The 21,100-nt window shown below is 39.2% G+C and overlaps 1 protein-coding gene across 1 annotated transcript in view; it reads left to right on the forward strand.

The window, feature by feature from the left end:
- The first annotated feature begins 7,860 nt into the window (after window positions 1–7,860).
- LOC120800407 (alpha-1,6-mannosylglycoprotein 6-beta-N-acetylglucosaminyltransferase B-like) overlaps window positions 7,861–21,100 on the forward strand; it is a 107,841-nt gene continuing 94,601 nt past the window's right edge. The window contains exons 1-2 of the mRNA XM_040146491.1: window positions 7,861–7,959; window positions 14,712–14,824. Coding sequence (XP_040002425.1) covers window positions 7,892–7,959; window positions 14,712–14,824 — 181 coding nt within the window. The 5' untranslated portion in view covers window positions 7,861–7,891. The remainder of the gene's footprint in view (window positions 7,960–14,711; window positions 14,825–21,100) is intronic.

Genomic DNA, 21,100 nt, shown 5'->3' on the forward strand with positions numbered 1-21,100 from the left:
TAATAGCTTGTGACACTGATGTGATTTGTCCACTGATTTTATTCCATTTTCTCATCCAGCAGAATTTAAGCAACATTAGCATTTATTTGGGTTTTTTTTGGGTTTCTGGCTACCTGTTAAATTGAAGTCCTCTTATAGCTCTTTGTGAGTCTCTGCCAACTCCTGAGGGAAATTTCTGGCTCTTTCTTTGCTAAATGCTCCAATACGTTCACCAGCTATCTTACAAACTTTGTCTATCTGTTATGCTATCTGCGTACAATTGGTTTTTTAGAGTCTTTTCAGAAAAAAAGCTGCCCTCTGTGACTGAAAAGGGTGAGCACTGAGAATGAACCAAAACAGTTAAGTTGCAGGCCAGAAAACTATGAGCTTTAAGATGCTATAATGCCCTATGGAGCAGATGGCAACTGCAGAGTTGGATGATGATTAGCCCCCCACACCCATTTCACATAGAAGCTGTCAAGTGAGCCATCATTAAAATTTATAAAAATACTGATTATTGCTGCTTTAAGTTATATGCATGCAATGTTTTACAGTTAAAGGATAGGATCGGCAAGTCGTATCGATATCACACTGCAAGGGGAGAAAGTTCACAGTTCTTGATCTGTCCAAAAATACACTCCAAAGTTGAGATGAAGCTATGATGAGGCTACAACAGTCTCAGGTAGCCAATGCGAGTTGAATTGAATTGAGGTGTGTTCATCCTGCCAGTTGTGTAGGTTCATTGCCAGTGTTTTGTCTCAGCAACAAACCGTCAGTCCATGCAACTAACAGGACGTATCCTTCTGCCACAGCTGTGCAGGGAAACACAAAGAGGAAATTTCATACTAAAAGCACTAAGTTTGAAAGCTAACCCTTCAGTTTGGCTAATTCAGACTGCTGAAGCCTCACATTATCTTTGGCTGAACTTTTGAATAATTTTTACACAAAACAAGGACTTGATTTTTGGTATCACTTCACAGCCAGTATGGAGAGGAGATATGAGTACCCATGACAACTCTTTCTTCATACAGTATGGCATATGTGTATTCTATTAAGAAAGACTGGAAAAAATCCGATTCTATTCTTTAATTTAAACAATTAAAGGTACATTTAATATATTATAAATATTTAGTCTGGGTTGAAATTATTGGCATCCCTGAATTTTAAGTACCGAATATATTCAGAAATAAATGCATATTAACCAGTTTTGTAGAATCAGAATATTTTTGTATTTATTTAATAAAATGTCCAAAGTTCCTGTAGTCAAATAAAAAATGCAGACATAAAATGTACGCTTGACACAATTATTGGCACGCTTGTGATGAATTTAAACAAAATTAAAAACAAATAACTCATCTGTTCTTAATTTTCAGTGTTCACATGACCTGAATTAACCAATGAATGATGGTTCTACTGCGTAACAAGGGCCTCATTTTTTTCCAGTTTATTTTTCACAATGGTGAAAACAAGAGAGCTGTCTGAGAGCATCAGAAATGCTATTATCAAAAAACACAACAATTCCAAAGGCTACAAGGCGATCGCCAAAGATCCCGAAATCCCTTTTTCAAGAGTTCAAGGCTGACGTGGAGCAATCTAGGGCTGTGGTTTCAGCTCGTACCATACGCTGCACACTAAACCAAGTAGGGAATGTAGTGTGTCAGTTTGTTTATAGGTGATGAAACGAAGCCCATAAGGAAAAGTACACCCTACCAACAGTAAAACATGGCGGAGGGTCTATCATGCTGTGGGACTGCTTTGCTGCCTCTTGTACTGGAGGCAACGAATGTATACAAGGAATGATGAAATCAGAAGATTACAGAGGCATTTTAAAGCGAAATGTGTTACCCAGTGTCAGGAAACTAGGTCTGAGGTGAAGCCCTTCGGGCTTTCAGCAGGACAACGACCCAAAGCACCAATCCAGCAGCACTAAAGAGTGGTTGAAAAGGAAAAGATGGACTGTTTTAAACTGGCAAGTAGTGAGTGCTGACCCAAACCCCATGGAAAACATTTGGAGAGAGCTGAAATCTGCCATTGCAAAAAGGACCCTGCTATCTTAAAAGAACTTGAACGTGTAGCAATGGAAGAGTGACAGAAATTACTGGCAGACTTGCTTTTGTTCATTAACCTTGGAAATTTTATTAAAATATTTTGATTATACAAAATTGGTTAATTTGCATTTATTTCTGAAGATATTCTAAATTATTTACTTAAAATTCAGGGGTGCCAATAATTTCAACCAGGACTGAACTATAAAAATAAAAAGGGAATCACAGAGGGCAGATAACTGCTGTTGCACTGCTCTGTGTGAGCTGATTCTTTAAGGCATTTTGCTCCTTTGGCCTCACCGCAGTCAGCAGTGTCACAGCAGTTTTGACTGTTGATTAAAACACCTACTATGACATCATTCATTTGGTTGTGGTCAGACGTACAATAAAATTAGAAATACGAGCCCATATTTTTCTTTTAGTTGATTCAGCAGCTCTTTAAGCTGTTCAGACATTGGGACAGGCCCATAAACAGTATTTACATATATTGTTTGCTAAAGTCCTTATAAGGTCTCCTCTTGATAGATCTTTCTTGTTGTTGTCTGATTTTGCCAACTCTGTTACTTTTTTCCATATCTTAAGCAACAGTAACATGGTTTCCCTTTTTTTGCGGTTTCTCCTCACTGCCAGAGAAAATTAAATTAGATTGGCTGCCACAGGTGCGTGACACCGATATGCGATTTGTCTACGTGATCAGAGTCTGGAGTTTCATCTCAGTCTGTTGTCCTCATGCCAACTCCTCATGTGACAGCACCTTACCTTTATAATGACCTGCATAAATCACTCGATTAGAATCACATTTTGTTCAGCTGAATCTTCTCACACGTTGTTCCAACAAGATTAATTTTGACATTAGTTAGTGGCTTTGACCTTTGTTGGCTCCGATAAACAGCTTCTCCATCGACTCATTTTGCAGAATCATTAGCCTTATCCACATAATATCTGTTACACAGCCATTTACAGAAAGCCAATAAGTAAAAGATGCTTTTTAGACAGTTATTGGGGCCATTTTGTAATTCATAAATGAACAGAAAGAAAATATGCCACAGTGTAATTTATCATCATATTGTACTAGGGGTTTTGTAGTTCACATGTACATACGTTTACAGGCTAATCACTATTTCAGTATTATGCAAAATCATTTGAATCTGAATTTCAAAAGTCAAATAAGTACTTATCTCATATAACAAGGAGCTTTGAAATGTTAAGACATTTAACTTTATGTCTTTACAAACTAAAAGCGTGTATTTGCACATCAGGCTAGTAGACTAATTGAGATTAATTGAGGACCAATTTACCATACATAAGACTGTTGAGCACTGATTAGTTCTATAATCACTCATCAAATTGTTTTGCTTCCTCTATCCAGATTTGTTTAGATAATTTAACATGTGAGAATCAGACATGCTTGAGATAATCCCATGTGCTGTGCACTGACATTTGCAAGCGAAAGGGATTTCTTAACCCTCACACACCACACGATTATCAGCCCCAAGTATCAATGCATGTCTGTTCAGTCTTCAGTGTAGAAGAATCAGGCTACCAGCTGTGTAGTCAGCCGGCAGCATGAATCATTCAGTAAGGGCATGTAAACAAAAGCATACATGGACCAAGGCCTTTGGAAAATCAAACAAATCAGTCAGCTCAAAATATTGGCACGTTCTGAAGAAAACCATTAAGAAAAATATTACAGTGGCACCTACTCCATGTGACATGAGAGTGAAATAAAAAGCAATCTAATGCCCTTTCTGTTGGCCATAATATGCCATGACTTCATAGGTGGCTCTGGTTTTTTAAAGATTTTAGATAGCATCAATTTATCAGTATATTTATTTAATATATCTATATCTATTTATCAATTAAGTCCAAAAGGTATATCATTTCAGAATATTTCTAATAATAAATTGCATGCAACAAGGCAATCACTTTGAATCCAGTCCCACTAAAAAGATTAGTTTTTACATTCCATCAGTATAATGCCTTTGCAATTTAAGCGTGTTTCCATCAGTTTCTAGCTTTTGTCTTCGAAATAAGATGCATTTTGATGTACATTTTCCTGTGTATGGCATTAACTCACATACAGTTATTTAAAAGAAGTTCTTGTGAAACAGTTGAAACAAATCTGCCTGTATGCTCTTCCCCCTTTGTCCCTGTCCGTGGCTAGACGGATAGTACTCCCCCATCTAGTTTACTCATTCATCCTACAAGAAAATGTTATAAGCATACCATATGTAAGAAACATGGTCTCTTGATCTATATTTCACTTGCTCTGTGTCTCTTTGTGGGTGTGTCTTACTGTGTTAGGGTCTTATAGCTCCCTGTATCTTCTGCAATGCTGTTATATATGCATTGTACTTACAGTATTCTGTAAAATGTTGAAATGTGTTAATTTCTTTGTGTCTTAATTGTATTGATTTTTTTATTTAATTCAAATTACAGTTTTATTAATTTATAACATTTTCACTTTTTAACTTTTCCATATGCTGAAAAAGGTGATTCCGCACTGTTTCTTTCACTTTGTATATCACAAGGTTTTATTTGGAAAACACATTCAGAAAGAGCAAAGGAAGAAAGGAAATGTATTCATAATATGATAGGTTAAGGGTTCCTACCATCTTGTATGGTCAGAGAGGTCACTTATATCTAGTGTTGGACTCCTCCTGAAACAGTGTATTGATGGGTCTTTGACTGCTAAAATATTTTGACCGCATTACGCAAAATGCCATGTCGATTACCTGACAGATCACAAAACAAATCCATATACGATTGATTAGTTGACTTTCAATCAATTGGCAAGGTGTACAGGCCTGCAGGAAACTGTGGGTATAGTGCCAGTTTTAGTGCATATCTGTAACTGACTCTGTATCTACTACTACTTCTATTGTACAGCTAACCATGCAAACTTTGTAAGGAAAAAACACATTATAAATAGGATAAAATAAACACTTTGCTCATGCATTAACCCCCTGGCCTGGAACTGGCTTTATAATCGTCAATACATTAGGGTATCTATTCTTTGCTGAGGCCACCAATAAGATGGTTGGGAAAGTCAGTTATACAGAGCAGTAACAGCAAAGCAATAGAAAAAGAAAGTCAAACAACACCAAATGTGCATCACAAAAGATGTGGTAATAAACTCGCTGAACATCAGGACTGCCCTTTGATTTTGATTTTTTGTTTTTTTACAGATTACCTGCTTCTTCTGTGCCTGTGGTAGCTTTACAGATGCTGGTTAGCTCAGCCTCAGGCTAGATGCTGTTTCAAGGTAGACAGCTCATTAAGAATAGTGACAAGTGCTGCAGGAGGAACTTAACCAACTGAGGGGAAGGAGGACAGGACTAGCAAAACGAAAAGCTACATATTATAGCTGTACCAGGGCCTGTGACACTTTCCCCAGTCTAGAATTGGATTTAATACCTCTTCCACTGAAATAATACAATTCACGGCTGCAGTGGGCAGCTCTTGCCATTTTTAAAACGTGTCTATCCTACTGGCAATGCAATGTTTTCTAAATGATTCCTTAAAAGTGAGCCAGGTGGTAACATCTATATTTGCTTTTTAAGAGTCTGGAGTGAGGTGAAGCCTCCTGCGTTTGGGTATTCTCTACATCTGACAGAATGCTTTTGAGACTTCAGTGATTTCTACTACTGTGCAGAACCATTTCCACAACCTGCAGAGAGGGACAGCCAGCATGGGCGGTGGGCTGTCAGTCACATCCACATGTACCAGGGCAAGTGATGCATGAAGGGAGTTTGAGATTGCACTGTCAGTTTCAGTCTGTACCCCTGCAGATTTGCCCCTTCTACCTCCATTTCTGCTCCAACGCTCCGCTGGCCACAAAGACTGTATAATACTGTGCCACAACCAAAACTGACTGCTAATCATTTAACTGAACAAATAAGGTTGTCTATAGTTTTACCTGTGTTTCGTCCCCCTTCTGTTTGAGCTAATTCTCACTGTAGTAGTGCCATGAGTTGTATGTTAGGCTTAAAATGTTTTATTAAGCGGCCTTTGCTTTCGCAAACAAAACAAAAAAATGTTTCTATTGTATTTAAAAGCTTACTGTTATTCTGTAGCCATCGGTACCGAATCCTTCCCTGTAAATGTATTTGTTTTAAAGTTTTAAACTACACCGAGCTACTACTACTACTCGTATTACTGCTACTGCTGCTGCTGCTGCTGTGACTCTCCCACTGTGGCTACAGTAAGACTGGCTGCCGCTGGGTGCCGCTGTTGCCCCCCGACCACGTTCGCTGTCCTTGGTGCTGAAATGCACACAGTCAGCACCAAGTGGATACACAATCACAACCTAGGTCCTAATTGAGCCTAAGCTGTTCGACCCGGACTAGAGTTCAGAGGCCCATAAAGAAATGGTCCTTTTTTATAGTCAGTATAGAAGAAACGTACGCTTTGTCCATAGTACCGAGGCAGGGATAAGGAGAGTTTTGGTTTTGAGTGCTACTTGAATGCTTCTCGTGTCACATCAGCGAACTTCAAAAGCCGTAGATGGCGCCATGGAGAGGAGAATGCGGCTGCGGAGGCTTGGGGCCACCAGAGCTTTTTTTTTATTGTGCAGCTGGACCAGCGTCAAGTCAGCCGGAGGAAGCTACAGCGGTATAGGAAATAATGGGAATTTGCCTCCCGAATAAAAGAGCACAAATGTTAGCCCTCGGGAATGGTTTAAGCGTTTTAGCCTATAACCTCTCAGATAAAATCGATTAGAAAACCTTTCCTTTTTAAATCAGCGATCTTCTTTAGACCTGCTTTGTAGATTTTTTTAATTTTTTTTTTTTAGCACAGCAACATCAAACACAATAGGATGTACAGTAACAATTCTGGCCTACAGCCCATCCACGTGATCAACAGGCCTGCACAGAACGTAATGTCACTACTCAACACATTTTTGGGGTTTTTTTTTTTTTTTTTTTTTTTACATTTTTGAACACTGTTCCGCAGATTTATGCGGATTGTGACTGAAGAACTATAAATTACTATACACTTAAAATTATGTGTTTTGTGAAACGTTATATGACAAAACGAAAACTAATATCTTCACTTACATGTTTGATCAGGATGTTTTTCCCTATTAAAATGAATTTCCATTCATCTCTAAATCATTCTTTCTATTGAAGTGTACCATTTCCTTATCCGATTGTAGGGTCTAAGGACAGCGAGTGAAACAAACCGTTTGTTAAGCTTATGAATATGATAAACGCCAATGGATATGATTGTTGCCAGTGTTAGAAATTGGGCTATTACTTTGAAAGGACTAACCGGACGCCCGACACTTCAGTCAAGCCGCCTTGACTCTCGAGAAGTGAGCGAGTACGAGGCAACACGGCGGACTTGCCACACTCGCGCCGTCTCCGCTGTGAAGTTGAGACATCAATTCAAATCCTGCCACAGATAAAACTAAACTAAACTAAACTAAACAAAGAAGACACACTTTTTTCGTATTCGTATGTTTGACAACGACGCCATTTTTTTTTTTTTTGTAAAGAACTCGCATCGGATATGACTCGACAACGGTCGATACAACCTGCGGCGACTTCACCTCAGATTCAGAGTGTTTGCCTAACGACGGAGTAACGCTTTAAATGACATTTTCACACACGGGAAAGGAGACTCCCCGAATGAAACTTTCCACCGTTTCTCCCGGACGGGGTAAAGAAGCACTCATGGGTGCCTGCTTTGTTTAAAACAGCCGACTTAACCGCCGCTGTGGACCGCTGGATGGGCAGCAGATAGAAAAGAAAAAAAAAAAATTTAAAAAATTTAAAAAAAACAAAAAACAAAAACATGTATGGACACATTGACTTCCAGGTCGGGAGGTTAACAACAATGTCAGGGGTCGCTCGTTTTGGAAAATGATTACTGGCAGCACCGACGGTAAAATAATGGTCAGAAGATGTCTAGTAACGTTCAAACCGTTCAGGTGAGAGACAAAGAGCTGACGACGTTATTTTGCACCCAGCTTTCCCTGTAGCCTCGAGCCCCCCGGTCGGTTAGTGTTGATTTAAATGTGTGTTTTCTCACTGCCTGTGCGTTTGGAATACATGTTATCCTCCACATGTCCCCAAACTGAATGGAAACATATAGTTCTCATATTGAGGAAATGGCTACGTTGAGTTGTGAAAGCCCCGAGAAAATACACCTCTATGCCACTGTGTACTTTATGGGGAGCCAAGGTGTGTGTGTCTGCATGTGTGCCACCGCTCATCTAAACACATGCACATGCGGACACACACACACCAAATGTTTGTCTTCCAGATTAATTAGATTTCGATTCAGATGGATAAAGGGACAACACGCAGCGATAAATCACGAAAGAGCAGTTGTAATTAAGCCTGTAGTGCCAGTCAGCCGAGCTCTAACTTAGTTTCTTACTGCATGGATAGCTCCATTATCACCGTGTGGCCAGGCTTTGTTTGTGAGGGTGTAAAAGGGAAACTGGAAGGGATTTCTTACACATGTTAACCACTCAAACAGCTGATACCTTTACAGTCCATTGAACCATGCTGTGCCAACCTGCTTTATTGTATTTGCCCCGATAGGTACAGAATAATGGCAGGCTTTAAAATAATCTAATTAATCCATCTATTACTTTTTTTCTTTAATATGGGAGTTGGAGATTAAAAGCAGCAGTGACCAGCTGTGGTGCGAGAGCTAGAGGATCTCTTCGAGTGATTACAACCAATCACCTTTCACCCACTTTCCACCTGCTAATACTGTTGGATTTTCAAAACTCTTTCCCTTGCGGGCTGGAGCAATGGTGCTGCAGCTGTGCACTAACCTCTGTTTAAAAAAAAAAAAGAAAACAAAGTGGGTATGTGTAACGCTGAATAATCATTATTATGAATGCTTTTTTTTTCACGCTGTACTGAGTTGCTTCGCCTGCTATCTACTCAGCAGATCAAGCATGTATTCAAACACATTCAGTTAAACAGCTTTGTGACGAAGCTGCACTGCATTGACAGTGCAGGCAAAGAGCGCTTGCCACAGGTGATTTCATTCAAAATGAAACCAGATCTCAAGCCTAGAGCTTGGTTTTCAGTTGTTTTACTATGAATGGCAGGACAGTTTTCATTACATTTTCATTACTTGTGTTGAATAGTTTTGTCATGAAAAAGAAACAACCCTGGGTAGAATAGTTTCCTGGCCAGAATAGTGATCTTGTGAATTTGCATCTTAGATCACTGGAGCACCAGGTCAGTTCCAGAAGACAGGGTTTCAGGCAATAACGATAGGTAACTATGTTTTCATTATTCTGCAACCGGATTACTTGACAAGTCTGATCTATTGACAAGACCTAAAGCAAAACTGTCGTAATAGTCAAAGATGCTGCTCGTCATACTCTAGTTAATGGGATATTTGGAAATCAACATAATCTCAAAATGCAGGCTGCGTATGTACGCTGTGAAATACGAATCGTTCCCAGAATTTAGGCTTGTTTAGGTGCCAGGAAAAGTTTCTTGGAAAACACCACAAGTAACACCGACACCACGGCTCCCCCATGCCCGGCAAAACTCCTCGCTTCAAAATCATCTACCTAGAGGCAAAATCTGATAAGTCTATATGTGTGAGGAAGCTAATTAGCTGATAGCAGCTCTCTTCTTCTGATCCAATTAGAGGGAGCAGAGCATTTACTTTAAGCCTGTTAATTAAAGACTCGTCAGGCAGGACCAGGGCCTAATCCTCTCATATCACCCACCTAACGCCACTTTGGAAAACGGCTAAATGATAAGAGAGGAAACGATCGCCCCAGGACAGTATCAGATCAGCTTCTGTGCACCCACATGAGCTGACTGTTTTCACTTGCTTTTCCCCTTCCTTTCCATCAGTCTTTGTGGTGCTTAAAAGCATTGCTACTGTTCCCCTGTCCTGTACACATATGATTAGATTGCAGAGATTGGTTATATGTAAAATCAGCCCATTTAGCTTCATGTCCTATGTGTAACCCCTTCATGTTTTCAAACCTTTCACTGTGCCTCTTTGGTTTTTCTTAATATAATAAAAGAAGGCACAGAGGATGAGAATAAAAAGCAAACAATGGGCCAGTTGAAATGTGTGAATAATTGCTCTAAATCAGGTCAGTGATTTTGATTTTCAGCTTCCACTTACTTTGCTTTTTGACCAGATGGTTGTATACTAAGTACATAATCCATCGGGTGTAAGTATCTCTGGACCAATGGCTTCATATTCATGGCTAGCAATCTCGTGATCATAACGATTTTATAGGGTTTAGATTCACGTCAGTTACTGTATCGCTGCTGTGTGGTCCTATGACAATGACTGAAATAATTCTAATTCATTCCACAATATGCTTGGAACAGATGGGGGTAATATTTAATTATTTCATAATACTACAGTATTCTGGGAGAGACAAGGAGGTACTGTATATGAGAAAGCAGAGTGAACGAGCATGTGCTTAGATGCTGGGACTTCTATGTAAATACACTATGATTATGGTTTTCCTATGTTTTCAGTTTAAATTATAAATAAAGAAACGCTAAAGGCAGGAGTGGCCATTGACATGCTGACACTAGGCTTTGGAGCCCCTTGCTGTAATCCTAATGATCACAGTGATCATCATATTAAAGTGTTTCAAATAATCTGCTTCCACCACCAGCAAATCAAGATGCCAATCAGAATTGGGAAGTCTAATTTCAGCATATATTCATGCACAAATTACTGTTTGCCTTGTTCAGTACAGTAATTCATAAGATCCAGCTCCAGCTCAAAATGTAGTCTGATCACTTTGGTCACAGAATGTATGGAGCATGAAGATAAATGACCAATTCAACTGTAATGATTTTACAACTGCTTTACTTTCTGGAGCGATCAAATAGCCGTTATCACATTTGAAGCAATGCATTAGACAAGAGTCTCGATGATAATGATTATTCAATATCGATATCTTTTTCGTCTTGTACGAGAGTGAAAAGTTTCCTCACACAGAAGCCACATCCCTCCGCCTGTCCTTGAAGCCGTCTGAGTATATTACAACACAGGACAAGACGCATGGGCTCTGTCTTTGAATATAAAGTCACCCTCGGAGCTTGCCAAACCACCTCGCTCTATACTTAACAGATTATTCAACATCATCTTGATCCCTTTGGGTCAATCACATCCATTCAGCAAATGTTATTTTAACTGGCCGTTCTTCGTTGCTGTTGATAGGAACTAATTTCTAATGGACTCATCAATATTAAGAGGTTTCATTCAGAACTTTGCGTGACTGGAGCTACTTACCATTCCAGGAAGTGCTGTCCAATTTCACACCGGGCCGTGCTTTCAAGCAAACAGCTCTTGCCTGGCTTTGAAGAGAAAGCAATAGTAATGAATAATTCATTCATTTGTTAGGTTAAGATTCAGTTTTCCAACCTTGGGAGTAGAAGTTACAAGTTTAAAGGTTACCAGTGCAGGGTTGGCCCTAAATTATGAAGCGAATAGTGATAATTATATCACAAAAGCTCCTGTGAGTTCCTTGTCTTCCTGCCTTTTTATTACATTTCTGCTATTGCTTTTGATATATGCTGGAGATGATTTGTGACTACTTGTTTGTACATATCTTTGAAAAATGATGATGCATTTACCCAAACAAATTTATATGATTGAGGAAATTTGGGAAAATGGCTTCAGCTGCTGAAATATGTGGCATTAATGCTGGAGTGTCAGCCATTCGTTGTTACATAAATCTGCCTTTGTACTGCACTACTTCTAAAAAAAAAATCTACAAAATTTTCTCTTGTGGGGGTCAGCAGCAGAGCAGCAAGCATTTTTAAAGTAAGGCTTGACTTGTTAGTAATGGAGGTTGACTGGTATTTCGTCCGGTGGGTAAGAATCACAGACAGCTTTGCCTCTCTGGTTCCCCAAAGAGTCTTGGCATAATCAGATAGATAGATACACTGAAGAGAGTAGCTTATCTAGGGCAGGATTTACACAGATACAAAAGACCTGATTTTCAACTCCTTTAAGTCAAAGATCTGATTCTCTCATGGATGTCTAACAAGGGAGAACCCACACAGGGTCTAATCTTGTTTTCGTCTCTGAGGAAGAGCAGCTTTCAAACATTAGATCTCTGCCCCAAAGTGGAGAGAAAGCAGACGTTTATGATACAAAGCCAGGTCTGCACTATACATTCAAGCCTATATTCTTCATGTATTTTAGAATAGGATCACTGTTCAATGCTTTGACCCCCGCCAAGGCGTTTTGTTAAAAACAAAACGGTGACCAGAGGAATGTCATTTGAAAGTAGATGTACAGTCCTGGTTGAAATTATTGGCACCCCTGAATTTTAAGTACAGAATTTAGAATATCTTCAGCAATAAATGCAAACTAACCATTTTGTTAAAATCAAAATATTTTAATAAAATGTCCAAGGTTGCTGAACAAAAGCAAATAAAAAAATAACACTTGCATAGTAGCAAAATAATACAAACACAAAATGTACCCCGAACACAAGTATCGGCACTCTTCACTAATATTTAGTTTCAGAACCTTTGGCAACAAAAGCAGCCCCTAATGTTTCTCTTATCCATCTAGAAGCTTCTTGCACCTGTCTGCTGGTAGTTTCTGCCACTCTTCCATTGCTACACGTTCAAGTTCTTTTAAGTTTGCAGGAGTCCTTTTTGCAATGGCAGATTTCAGCTCTCTCCAAAGGTTTTCCATGGGATTTAGATCAAGGCTCACTGCTGGCCAGTTTAAAACAGTCCATCTTTTCCTTTTCAACCATTCTTTAGTGCGCCTGGATTGGTGCTTTGGGTCGTTGTCCTGCTGAAAGCCCGAAGAGCTTCACCTCAGACCTAGTTTTCCGACACTGGGTAACACATTTTGCTCTAAACAAATTTTGCCTCGGTAATCTTCTGATTTCATCATTCATTGTAAACATTCGTTGCCTCCAGTGCCAGAGGCAGCAAAGCAGCCCCACAGCATGATAGACCCTCCGCCATGTTTTACTGTTGGTAGGGTGTACTTTTCCTTATGGGCTTCGTTTCATAACCTATAAACAAACTGACACATTACATTCCCAAAGAGCCCTACTTTAGTTTCATCTGTCCATAAAACATTATCCCACAAAGCCTGTGGCTTATCTATGAAAGTTTTTGCAACAGTAGTCTTGCCTTTTTGTGCCTTTCTTTCAATAGTGGTGTCCTCCCTGGCCCATGGAGCCCTACTTGGTTTAGTATGTAACGTAAGGTACAGGCTGAAACCAACCACCCCAGATTGCTCCAGTTCAGCCTGAAGCTCTTTAGATGTCTTGCGTTATGTTTTTTCCACAATCTGCATCACCCTTAGCAGACTTCTCTCATTGAGTTTCTTCTTAGATTCATGTCCTCGAAGTGTCTTAACAGTTTTATGGCTGTCAAACTTCTTGATAATATTAAGAACTGTTGAAAAAGGGATTTCAAGATCTTTGGGGATCGCATTGTAGCCTTTGGAATTGTTGTGTTTTTTGATAATAGCATTTCTGATGCTCTCAGACAGCTCTCTTGTCTTCACCATTGTGAAAAGTAAAATGGAAACAATCAGGCCCTTGTTACGCAGTAGAACCATCATTCATTGGTTAATTCAGGTCACATGAACACTGAAAATTAAGAACAGGTGAGTCTTATTTGTTTGTAATTTTGTTTAAATTCATCAAAAGCGTGCCAATAATTGTGTCAAGCGTACATTTTATGTCTGCATTTTTTATTTGACTATAGGAAAACGTGTTTTTGTTGTTGTTTTTCAGTAACTTTGGACATTTTATTAAAATATTTTGATTTTTACAAAATTGGTTAGTTTGCATTTATTTCTGAAGATATTCTGAATTCCATACTTAAAATTCAGGGATTCCAATAATTTCAAGCAGGACTGTATTTGATATCTCAGGGTGCCACAGTATATAGTAACTCACACAGTTAAGACTGAATTGCATAGTCCACTGATGATCTACTTGATGTGTGGTTCAGACAGAGGGGTGAGTGAGACCAGTTTGTGTTTCTAGAGACTTTACTTGGCATTTAGAATGTCTTTGCACTCTCTTACTTAGCTAAATGCCTAAATGTTTTTGTCTGTCTTCTGTCCTGCCCTTGCCTTTTCTTCCCTTCCCCTCTGTGTGCCTCTGATATTTCATAAATAATCACATCCATTTTGCCTGCACTCAGGGACACACTGCTCACCCTTATTTTGGCACTTGTCCTAGATGTATGCCAAGCAGTAACATTATAACACTAAAATGTTTGAAGTGCCCTTTGGCTTCAAGTTTCTACTTTTCTACGTGTGATCATTGCTCTATTTATACTTCACCCTCTAGAACTGCTGCATGCTGTTTCTTGACTGTGTCTTCGTTTCTCTCCTCCTCTCCTCTTCTGCTTGCCGCCATATTTTCCCTCATCCTCTCATATTTGCATCTCTGTTTACCCTTCGTCTTTTCTTCTCACCGTCGATCATTCTGTCCTGCCAAACCTATCTTCCATAATTGTCGGCCTGTCCTGCTTCCTGCATTCTTCCTTTGGTTTTTCACGCCTCTCACCCTCTTTCCACTAATGTTTCTGCCTCCAAATATCTCACTTTCCATCTCTCTCTCTCCATCTTCCCAAATACTCACACAAACCATCCATTTACTTGCCCTTCTCCGTAAATATGTCGTTCTATCTTAACTCCCCTTTCATCCGTTCCCTCTCACCTCCCTTTGTGTTGCAGGATATTCGTGGTGGGAATAGGTTTCTTCAGCCTGTGCTTTCTAATGACCTCTCTGGGGGGGCAGTTCTCAGCCAAGAGACTGGGGGACTCCCCATTCACCATCCGCACAGAAGGTACTGACATGTGCTGCATGTGCATATCTGTGTGTGTGTGTGTGTGTGTGTGTGTGTTAGAGAGTGCATATGTGTGTTTCTGTGTAAACAGTTCCTTCACTGAGTTTGAATGTTGTAATGTCACTGCATATTGCGATGCTGTAACTCTCTGTGGTCTTGCTGGTGCTTCACTGCCATGTGCCACTTTGTCAAAGCTGCACCAGCTGTCACTGGAAAACAAATATAAAACGGCCTGGACCATCAGGATGAAGCAAAGAAATCATAAAGTACATGTAAATGCCATTGCAGAAACAGTGAATTTTTAAAACATTACATTCATATAACCTTCAGCAGAAAAGCTGCTTTGTCAATAGTCGCGGACAAGTGGTCAGAGATAAATCAGCATATTTGTAAAAGAAGATTGATATGGCGGGTGGGACATAAAGTATAGAGGCCAGGATGTAGCTTGGAAATTACTGGTCCCGGCAGTGACAGCAGGGTGGGTGGCTAATGTTATATCTGTGGGTTTCATCCTCACTTGTCCAGGGATTCTGCATTGATGGCAACCCTGTTCACTCTTTCACACAAAGAGAACATGCAGGGGCTTTGTGTGAGACATACAGTATATTGGAAAATATATGTGAATATTTAATGCTGTTTACTCAGCTTACAGTATTTTACACTAAGACAAAACACTAAAAACTATGCATAATTTACAACAGAATTCATCCACTTACTGTTCGTAAAAACTGACTCACTTTTTTCTTGCACTATCTTTGATGACTTTAGAGGAATGATAAGCAATCCAGCCTAAAATGCATTTTACAGCTCCCTTTAACCCACTCAGGATTTTCTTTTGAGACTTGCGTAAGTCCATTAAAGCAAGCCTATAAAACTTTTGCTGTAGCCACTAGTGGTAATTACTGTATGATGACGTATTGAATTTCCCAACATTTCCCAAGAGTCTGAGTTGAGTACAGAAAACTAACATTAGCCACTGGTTTTACCTGATCTAGTAGGACTGCAGTAACAAGCATATGAAAGTTATATGTCTTCGCAAAAAAAAAAAAAAAAATTCAAAATTAAAACAATCGAGCAAACACAAAGCAAACTTTAGCACAAATCATTTTGCAAGCTTTAATATGAGATCATGCATTTGTTAATGCAGGGCAAATTTTTCAGAGCAACTGGGAATAGATTTGTGAGTTTGCTTGGAAAAAAGAAAGTGCGGGCAGGGCAAAACACATTAGAAATCACCTGCTAGTAAAGCATCACGGTGTTAGACTCCACATTCTAAATAATGGTAAGATTCTTCTCAGTGTGATCATTTGTCCACAGATATAACTGTCAGATAATGACGACCCTAATAACCATGAATTTCCATACCACTGCACACTGGACATTGGTTGCTGTACTTGTGTTGCATGCACAAAGCCATATCTCGCCAGTGAAATGTCATTAAAACATTGGCCAGCCAGCGATATCACATAACCCAGAGTGAAGGTTGACTTCCAGTCGCAAGGCTGAAAAAAAGGGCGCCATTGTAATCTCCTGCTGTACAAAGTGTGAAGATTGAAAGCCAGAGGTCATTTAATGGAGCCTAACCACTTCTACCTGCTGCTAGAGTTAAAATAAGAAATCCTACGTTCAGTGTGGGCTTCCGCGTGTGTAGCATGTGTGTATGCTCTTTGTTGTTGAAGCATGCCATGCGTCAGTTTGTGTGGGTGTGTGCGCAAGTGAAAAATGGAGCAAGTGTTACTATAAGTGTGAATAAGTCAGGTGTTGATGTGCTTGAGTATGTGGTATGTGCTGTAATCTGTCACAGAGAAGGATGGACCAGTGAAAATGGAAACAGAAAATAGCAGACTTAACTGAATGCAGAGATGCAGAAGCATATTAAAAGTGAGGCACAGTGTGTGTGTGTGAGAGAGATGATGGGGGGTCATTTGGGATTACTGTGTTTGTGATAAATTGAGATTACTGTGTTTGTGTGATAAATTAGGATTAGTGTGTATGTGTCAGTGTTTCTTAGTGAAATGTACGTGATTAATCAACTACTCATGCGCTGCAGCCTGGGAAGACATATGGAGCAAGTTCATTAATATCTGTGTAGTGTACAACCACGCTTCCCCATAGGAGTTTACTTTTTGTGTGTGTGTGTGTGTGTGTGTGTGTGTGTGTGTATCTCTACGTGTATTTGTGTGTATCCCTTTATGTACTTAAATACTTTTATGCTTGTCTGTGCACAAAAGATGCCTGAATCACTATCATCTACAGTGTGTCTGGGTACATTTGTTTGTGTGTATGACTCACTGTGTCACCCTCTCTTCTCCTTTTATGTGTCTTGTGGTGTACTATCACACTGTTTTTGCAGCTTTCTCCCTTTGTGTGTGTATGTGTGTGTTTTTTTTATGTGTGTTTGTGATGAGCTGGCAGGAAATTGGCTGTTAAATGGGGCGACAGCAGCAATGTGGGACAAGATAGAGAACAGAGAGGCCGAGAGACTGATCCATCTGCTCTCTGCAAATCAGCCCTACAAAACAACTGGCCCTTTCATTAACTCTCCACTCACCACCTGCAGAGCCACACATACAAACCCCATACGTGCACACACACACACACACACACACAGTAACACACGCACACCCACACACACACACACACACACACACACACACAGACTTCCACTCCTGCGTTTCATTAAGTACATGTTATTTCTGGTAGATCCCCCCTGGGAAAACATGCAACATTGCCAAATTATAAATTTTCTCCAAATTCTTGCACTGTGGGTTTTTCACAGAGTCCAGCAAAGCTGAGCTACTTAATTCAGTGGTGACTTAATCACTCTTTATTTTCATTTGCCCTCATTTCACTTTGCAAATCAACTGTGTTTTTGCAATCCTTGACGGGATTAAGCTTAGTCATAACAGCGTTTCTGACCCTCTGAGAGTTGGCTATAAATACCTGATTTCTGGTTTGGGAGCAGCTAGGGTTGAAGAATAATTGTTTTTACATTGAAATTTTCAAATCACAAAAGCCATGATTTTAATTGCAACGGCCATGACTAACAGTGTCTTAACAAGGTACTGCAAATAACTGTTTCATTCAGCAACTGATGATTTCACTGGCTGTAATATGATTTTCACAGAAGAAGAGGCACCACTTTGTATCATTTTGATGTTTGAAACAATAGGAGAGGGCTGTGATTTTTTTTTTTTTTTGCTGTTCCAAGACCAACGGAGAGGCAATCTTTTTTCATAATATATATTTCATAATATATATAGCATACAAAATCTAGGTAATTGCCGAGTTGTCTGAATATCCAATGATTCATGATTAAATTTAAATATTAGTGTCTGTCAAATATAATACATTGTCATTCATTTATACACATTACCACTTATTTACTTACTTATCACATTATCTTGGTAAATGTGAACTAAATGAATCGGTTTCTTCTATAGAAAGTTGATTTTTCTTTACCTGACTGTTTAAAAATCTTGGGGCTCTTGTTTAATACTATGTAGACCAAAAATACAGGCCTGTAGTTTAATTTATAGATAAAATGAACTCAAACCGCATTTGCAACACTGGTCAGAATGATCAATAACCAATTCGATATTTTTCTCAAATCAGTCAGATCCAGAAGCAGGTGTAGAAGGAAGTCTCATATTTTAGCATTGGTCCAATGTTAAGGAAGTTTTTCAGTTGTGTGTTTGTCTATTTGTAAGAGCTTTATTCCGAAGGTAAAACAAAGCCTTTTTACTGAAAGGTTACTTTGTAATGACAGCAAACTGTCGACAGCTGTTTTCTTTTATCCACTGCTTAGGCTCTCTCGATCTCTCTTAAATACGACCTTTAACTGGAAACGCTTCACTGCAATAATGGGAAAGGTGCACTTCTTAAAAAAGGTCAGTATTTCCTTAATGATGATGACTGAATTTAGGGCTTTTAAGTCTTTCATACACAGGTTGCATTGTGAGGTAAAGAAGACAGCTGATTTAAAACCAAAAGTAATAGCTACCAGTATATAGCTATAATAAGTTTGTCCCTAATAGCCAACAGAAATATTTTAGTCATTTGTATTATCTCAAAATTCCCATGTATTACTGATTTCAGATGTCATTGTAAAACAGACTGGGTTAAGGATGTCTGATTCAGCAGCTGTCATCTACAGCTAATCATCATCCATGATGTGTTAACAATAAAGCAATCAGGAACACAAGTAGACAAGTTCCTTTTTTGTATATAAATCAAATTCACAGGATTTCATCTCACATTATGCCTTAGTCATTTTTACACAGATATGAGCTTGTTGTTTGCCAAATTTGTGCAGGGCTTTGTCACCTTCGTGGGAGCCGCTCTGATAGCATTTGTTTTGGTATCCACTGAATTTCGCCACCACCTCTTGTTTCCGTGGATTATCGGCTTCCACTGGCGGTTCAGAGTGCCGGGTTTTTCCTCAAATCCCCGTCTCTCCTCAGTGACTGACAAACTCATCAAGAGCTGTGAGCCAGAGATAGAGAGGTAGGGTCTCAATAGTGAAGATGAGAAAGTGGATGAGAAAGAAGGGAGTGGAAGTAGAAGAGATTGTTTGTGTGTGTGTATTTGTGATTAAGTAAGAGAAAGAGATTTCTAAAGGTTGCACTGCTCACAAAAGAGACAGATGAAAAACAGATAAAAAGTTACATTTTTTTACGTTTACATAGATTTTTTCCTCTAGATTAAAATAAATCTGACATGGTGTTAATTTATTATGAAAACTATGATGAAAAATATTCGTTGACGATCTATTTTTCATGAAAAAAACAAAAATAAAACTAAATAAAAGGTAACCTTCGAAAACAAGAGATATGACGACATGTATTACATTTTTTGTCCATGATTAAAAACTAAACAATAATGTGAAAGATGGATGAATGGACAACCTACAACTGTGGAATTACATACTGTAGCTTTTGATTAGTAAAACGGTTTCCTCCGCTGCAAAAAATATCTCCTGTTCAGAAGATCATTTAGCTGCTTGACCTGTTGCACTACTATTAATAAGAAACACCTTGCAAAGTTATTTGTCTGTCAGTAATGTTATCTGATGTTACCTGTTCTTGGGAGAAACAGATTTATGGACTAAATTCATCTACACTCCACTAAAAATTAGACAAGAGGCAGCAACACCACAGCTGAGACAGATTACAAAAACATGCAAGGAGGTAAGCTAATATAAATATCAAGTGCTGTGGAGGTAACATTAACGTTACTTACAGTCGGCTATCTTTAGTGTTGCTGTCAGGAGGAGTGAGTAAGTTCCATGATTAATGTCGGTGGTCCATCTAAATTGTCCTCTAGATGGTTGCTAAACAAAGATCACAGTATTGATGATGCTATAGCGACTCCTCTGAAACTAAATCCAGAAGATGAACAATATTTTAGTAAAAAAATGAGTGAATCCAACATCTAAATGGCTCACTGCTCTGCAGTGAACACCACAGGTAGATCCACTAATGCGAGGTAGCAGGAACGAGTATACTAGATTAGATTAGGGAGAGCAGTTCTGTTCAAACAGACAGACTTTGGAAATCCTAACTGGATTTACTGAGGTGAGTCAGTCTGCACTACTGCAGAGCAGAGTGACATGGACACCATGAAAAGACACCTGTAACCATGGTAACTGTGCACAAAGATGGCGAAGGCACTGAAGACATAAAAATTAAAAATGTATGACGAAAATGAGACTAACGTTACCGACGAAAACAAGACTAAAATGTCTTTAGTTGTGGTTGACTAAAACTAAGAAAAACCAAATGACCAAATTTTGACTAAATCTAATACACAATTTCATCGAAAGACTCAAGGCTACAACTAAATCAAAACCAGCTGCCAAAATTGACACTGATCAGACATAAGGGAGATGTTAGCTTGATCAGCGGCCGTCACTGTGGAGCTTGTTCATACTCTGCAGTTTATTACATGAACAAGGACCCATGACAGTCCCATCACCCTAAGCATGTTTCTCACTACACTGTTTGTTCTAGCTGAAAGACTCAGGGCTTTCTCACTGTCTAGGTGGGTCCCTAATGGGAGAGAGAATAAAATTTTATCTTTTTGTGTCAGTTTTACATTTTGCAGTCCTCTCTTCTCTGTAGGTTAATGGCTGCAGCAATAGCAATTTATAAAGTGGGAGACCTATAATCGCCACGAGGAGAACAATGTCTCGAAATGCTGCTCTGCTTACATCCAAGCAGGGGCCGAGACTAACGGTCGTTTGACTCGCATTAAACTCAGTTTTGTGATGTCTGT

This window comes from Xiphias gladius, chromosome 15 (genome assembly GCF_016859285.1).
Source record: "Xiphias gladius isolate SHS-SW01 ecotype Sanya breed wild chromosome 15, ASM1685928v1, whole genome shotgun sequence".
Classification (NCBI taxonomy): domain Eukaryota; kingdom Metazoa; phylum Chordata; class Actinopteri; order Istiophoriformes; family Xiphiidae; genus Xiphias; species Xiphias gladius.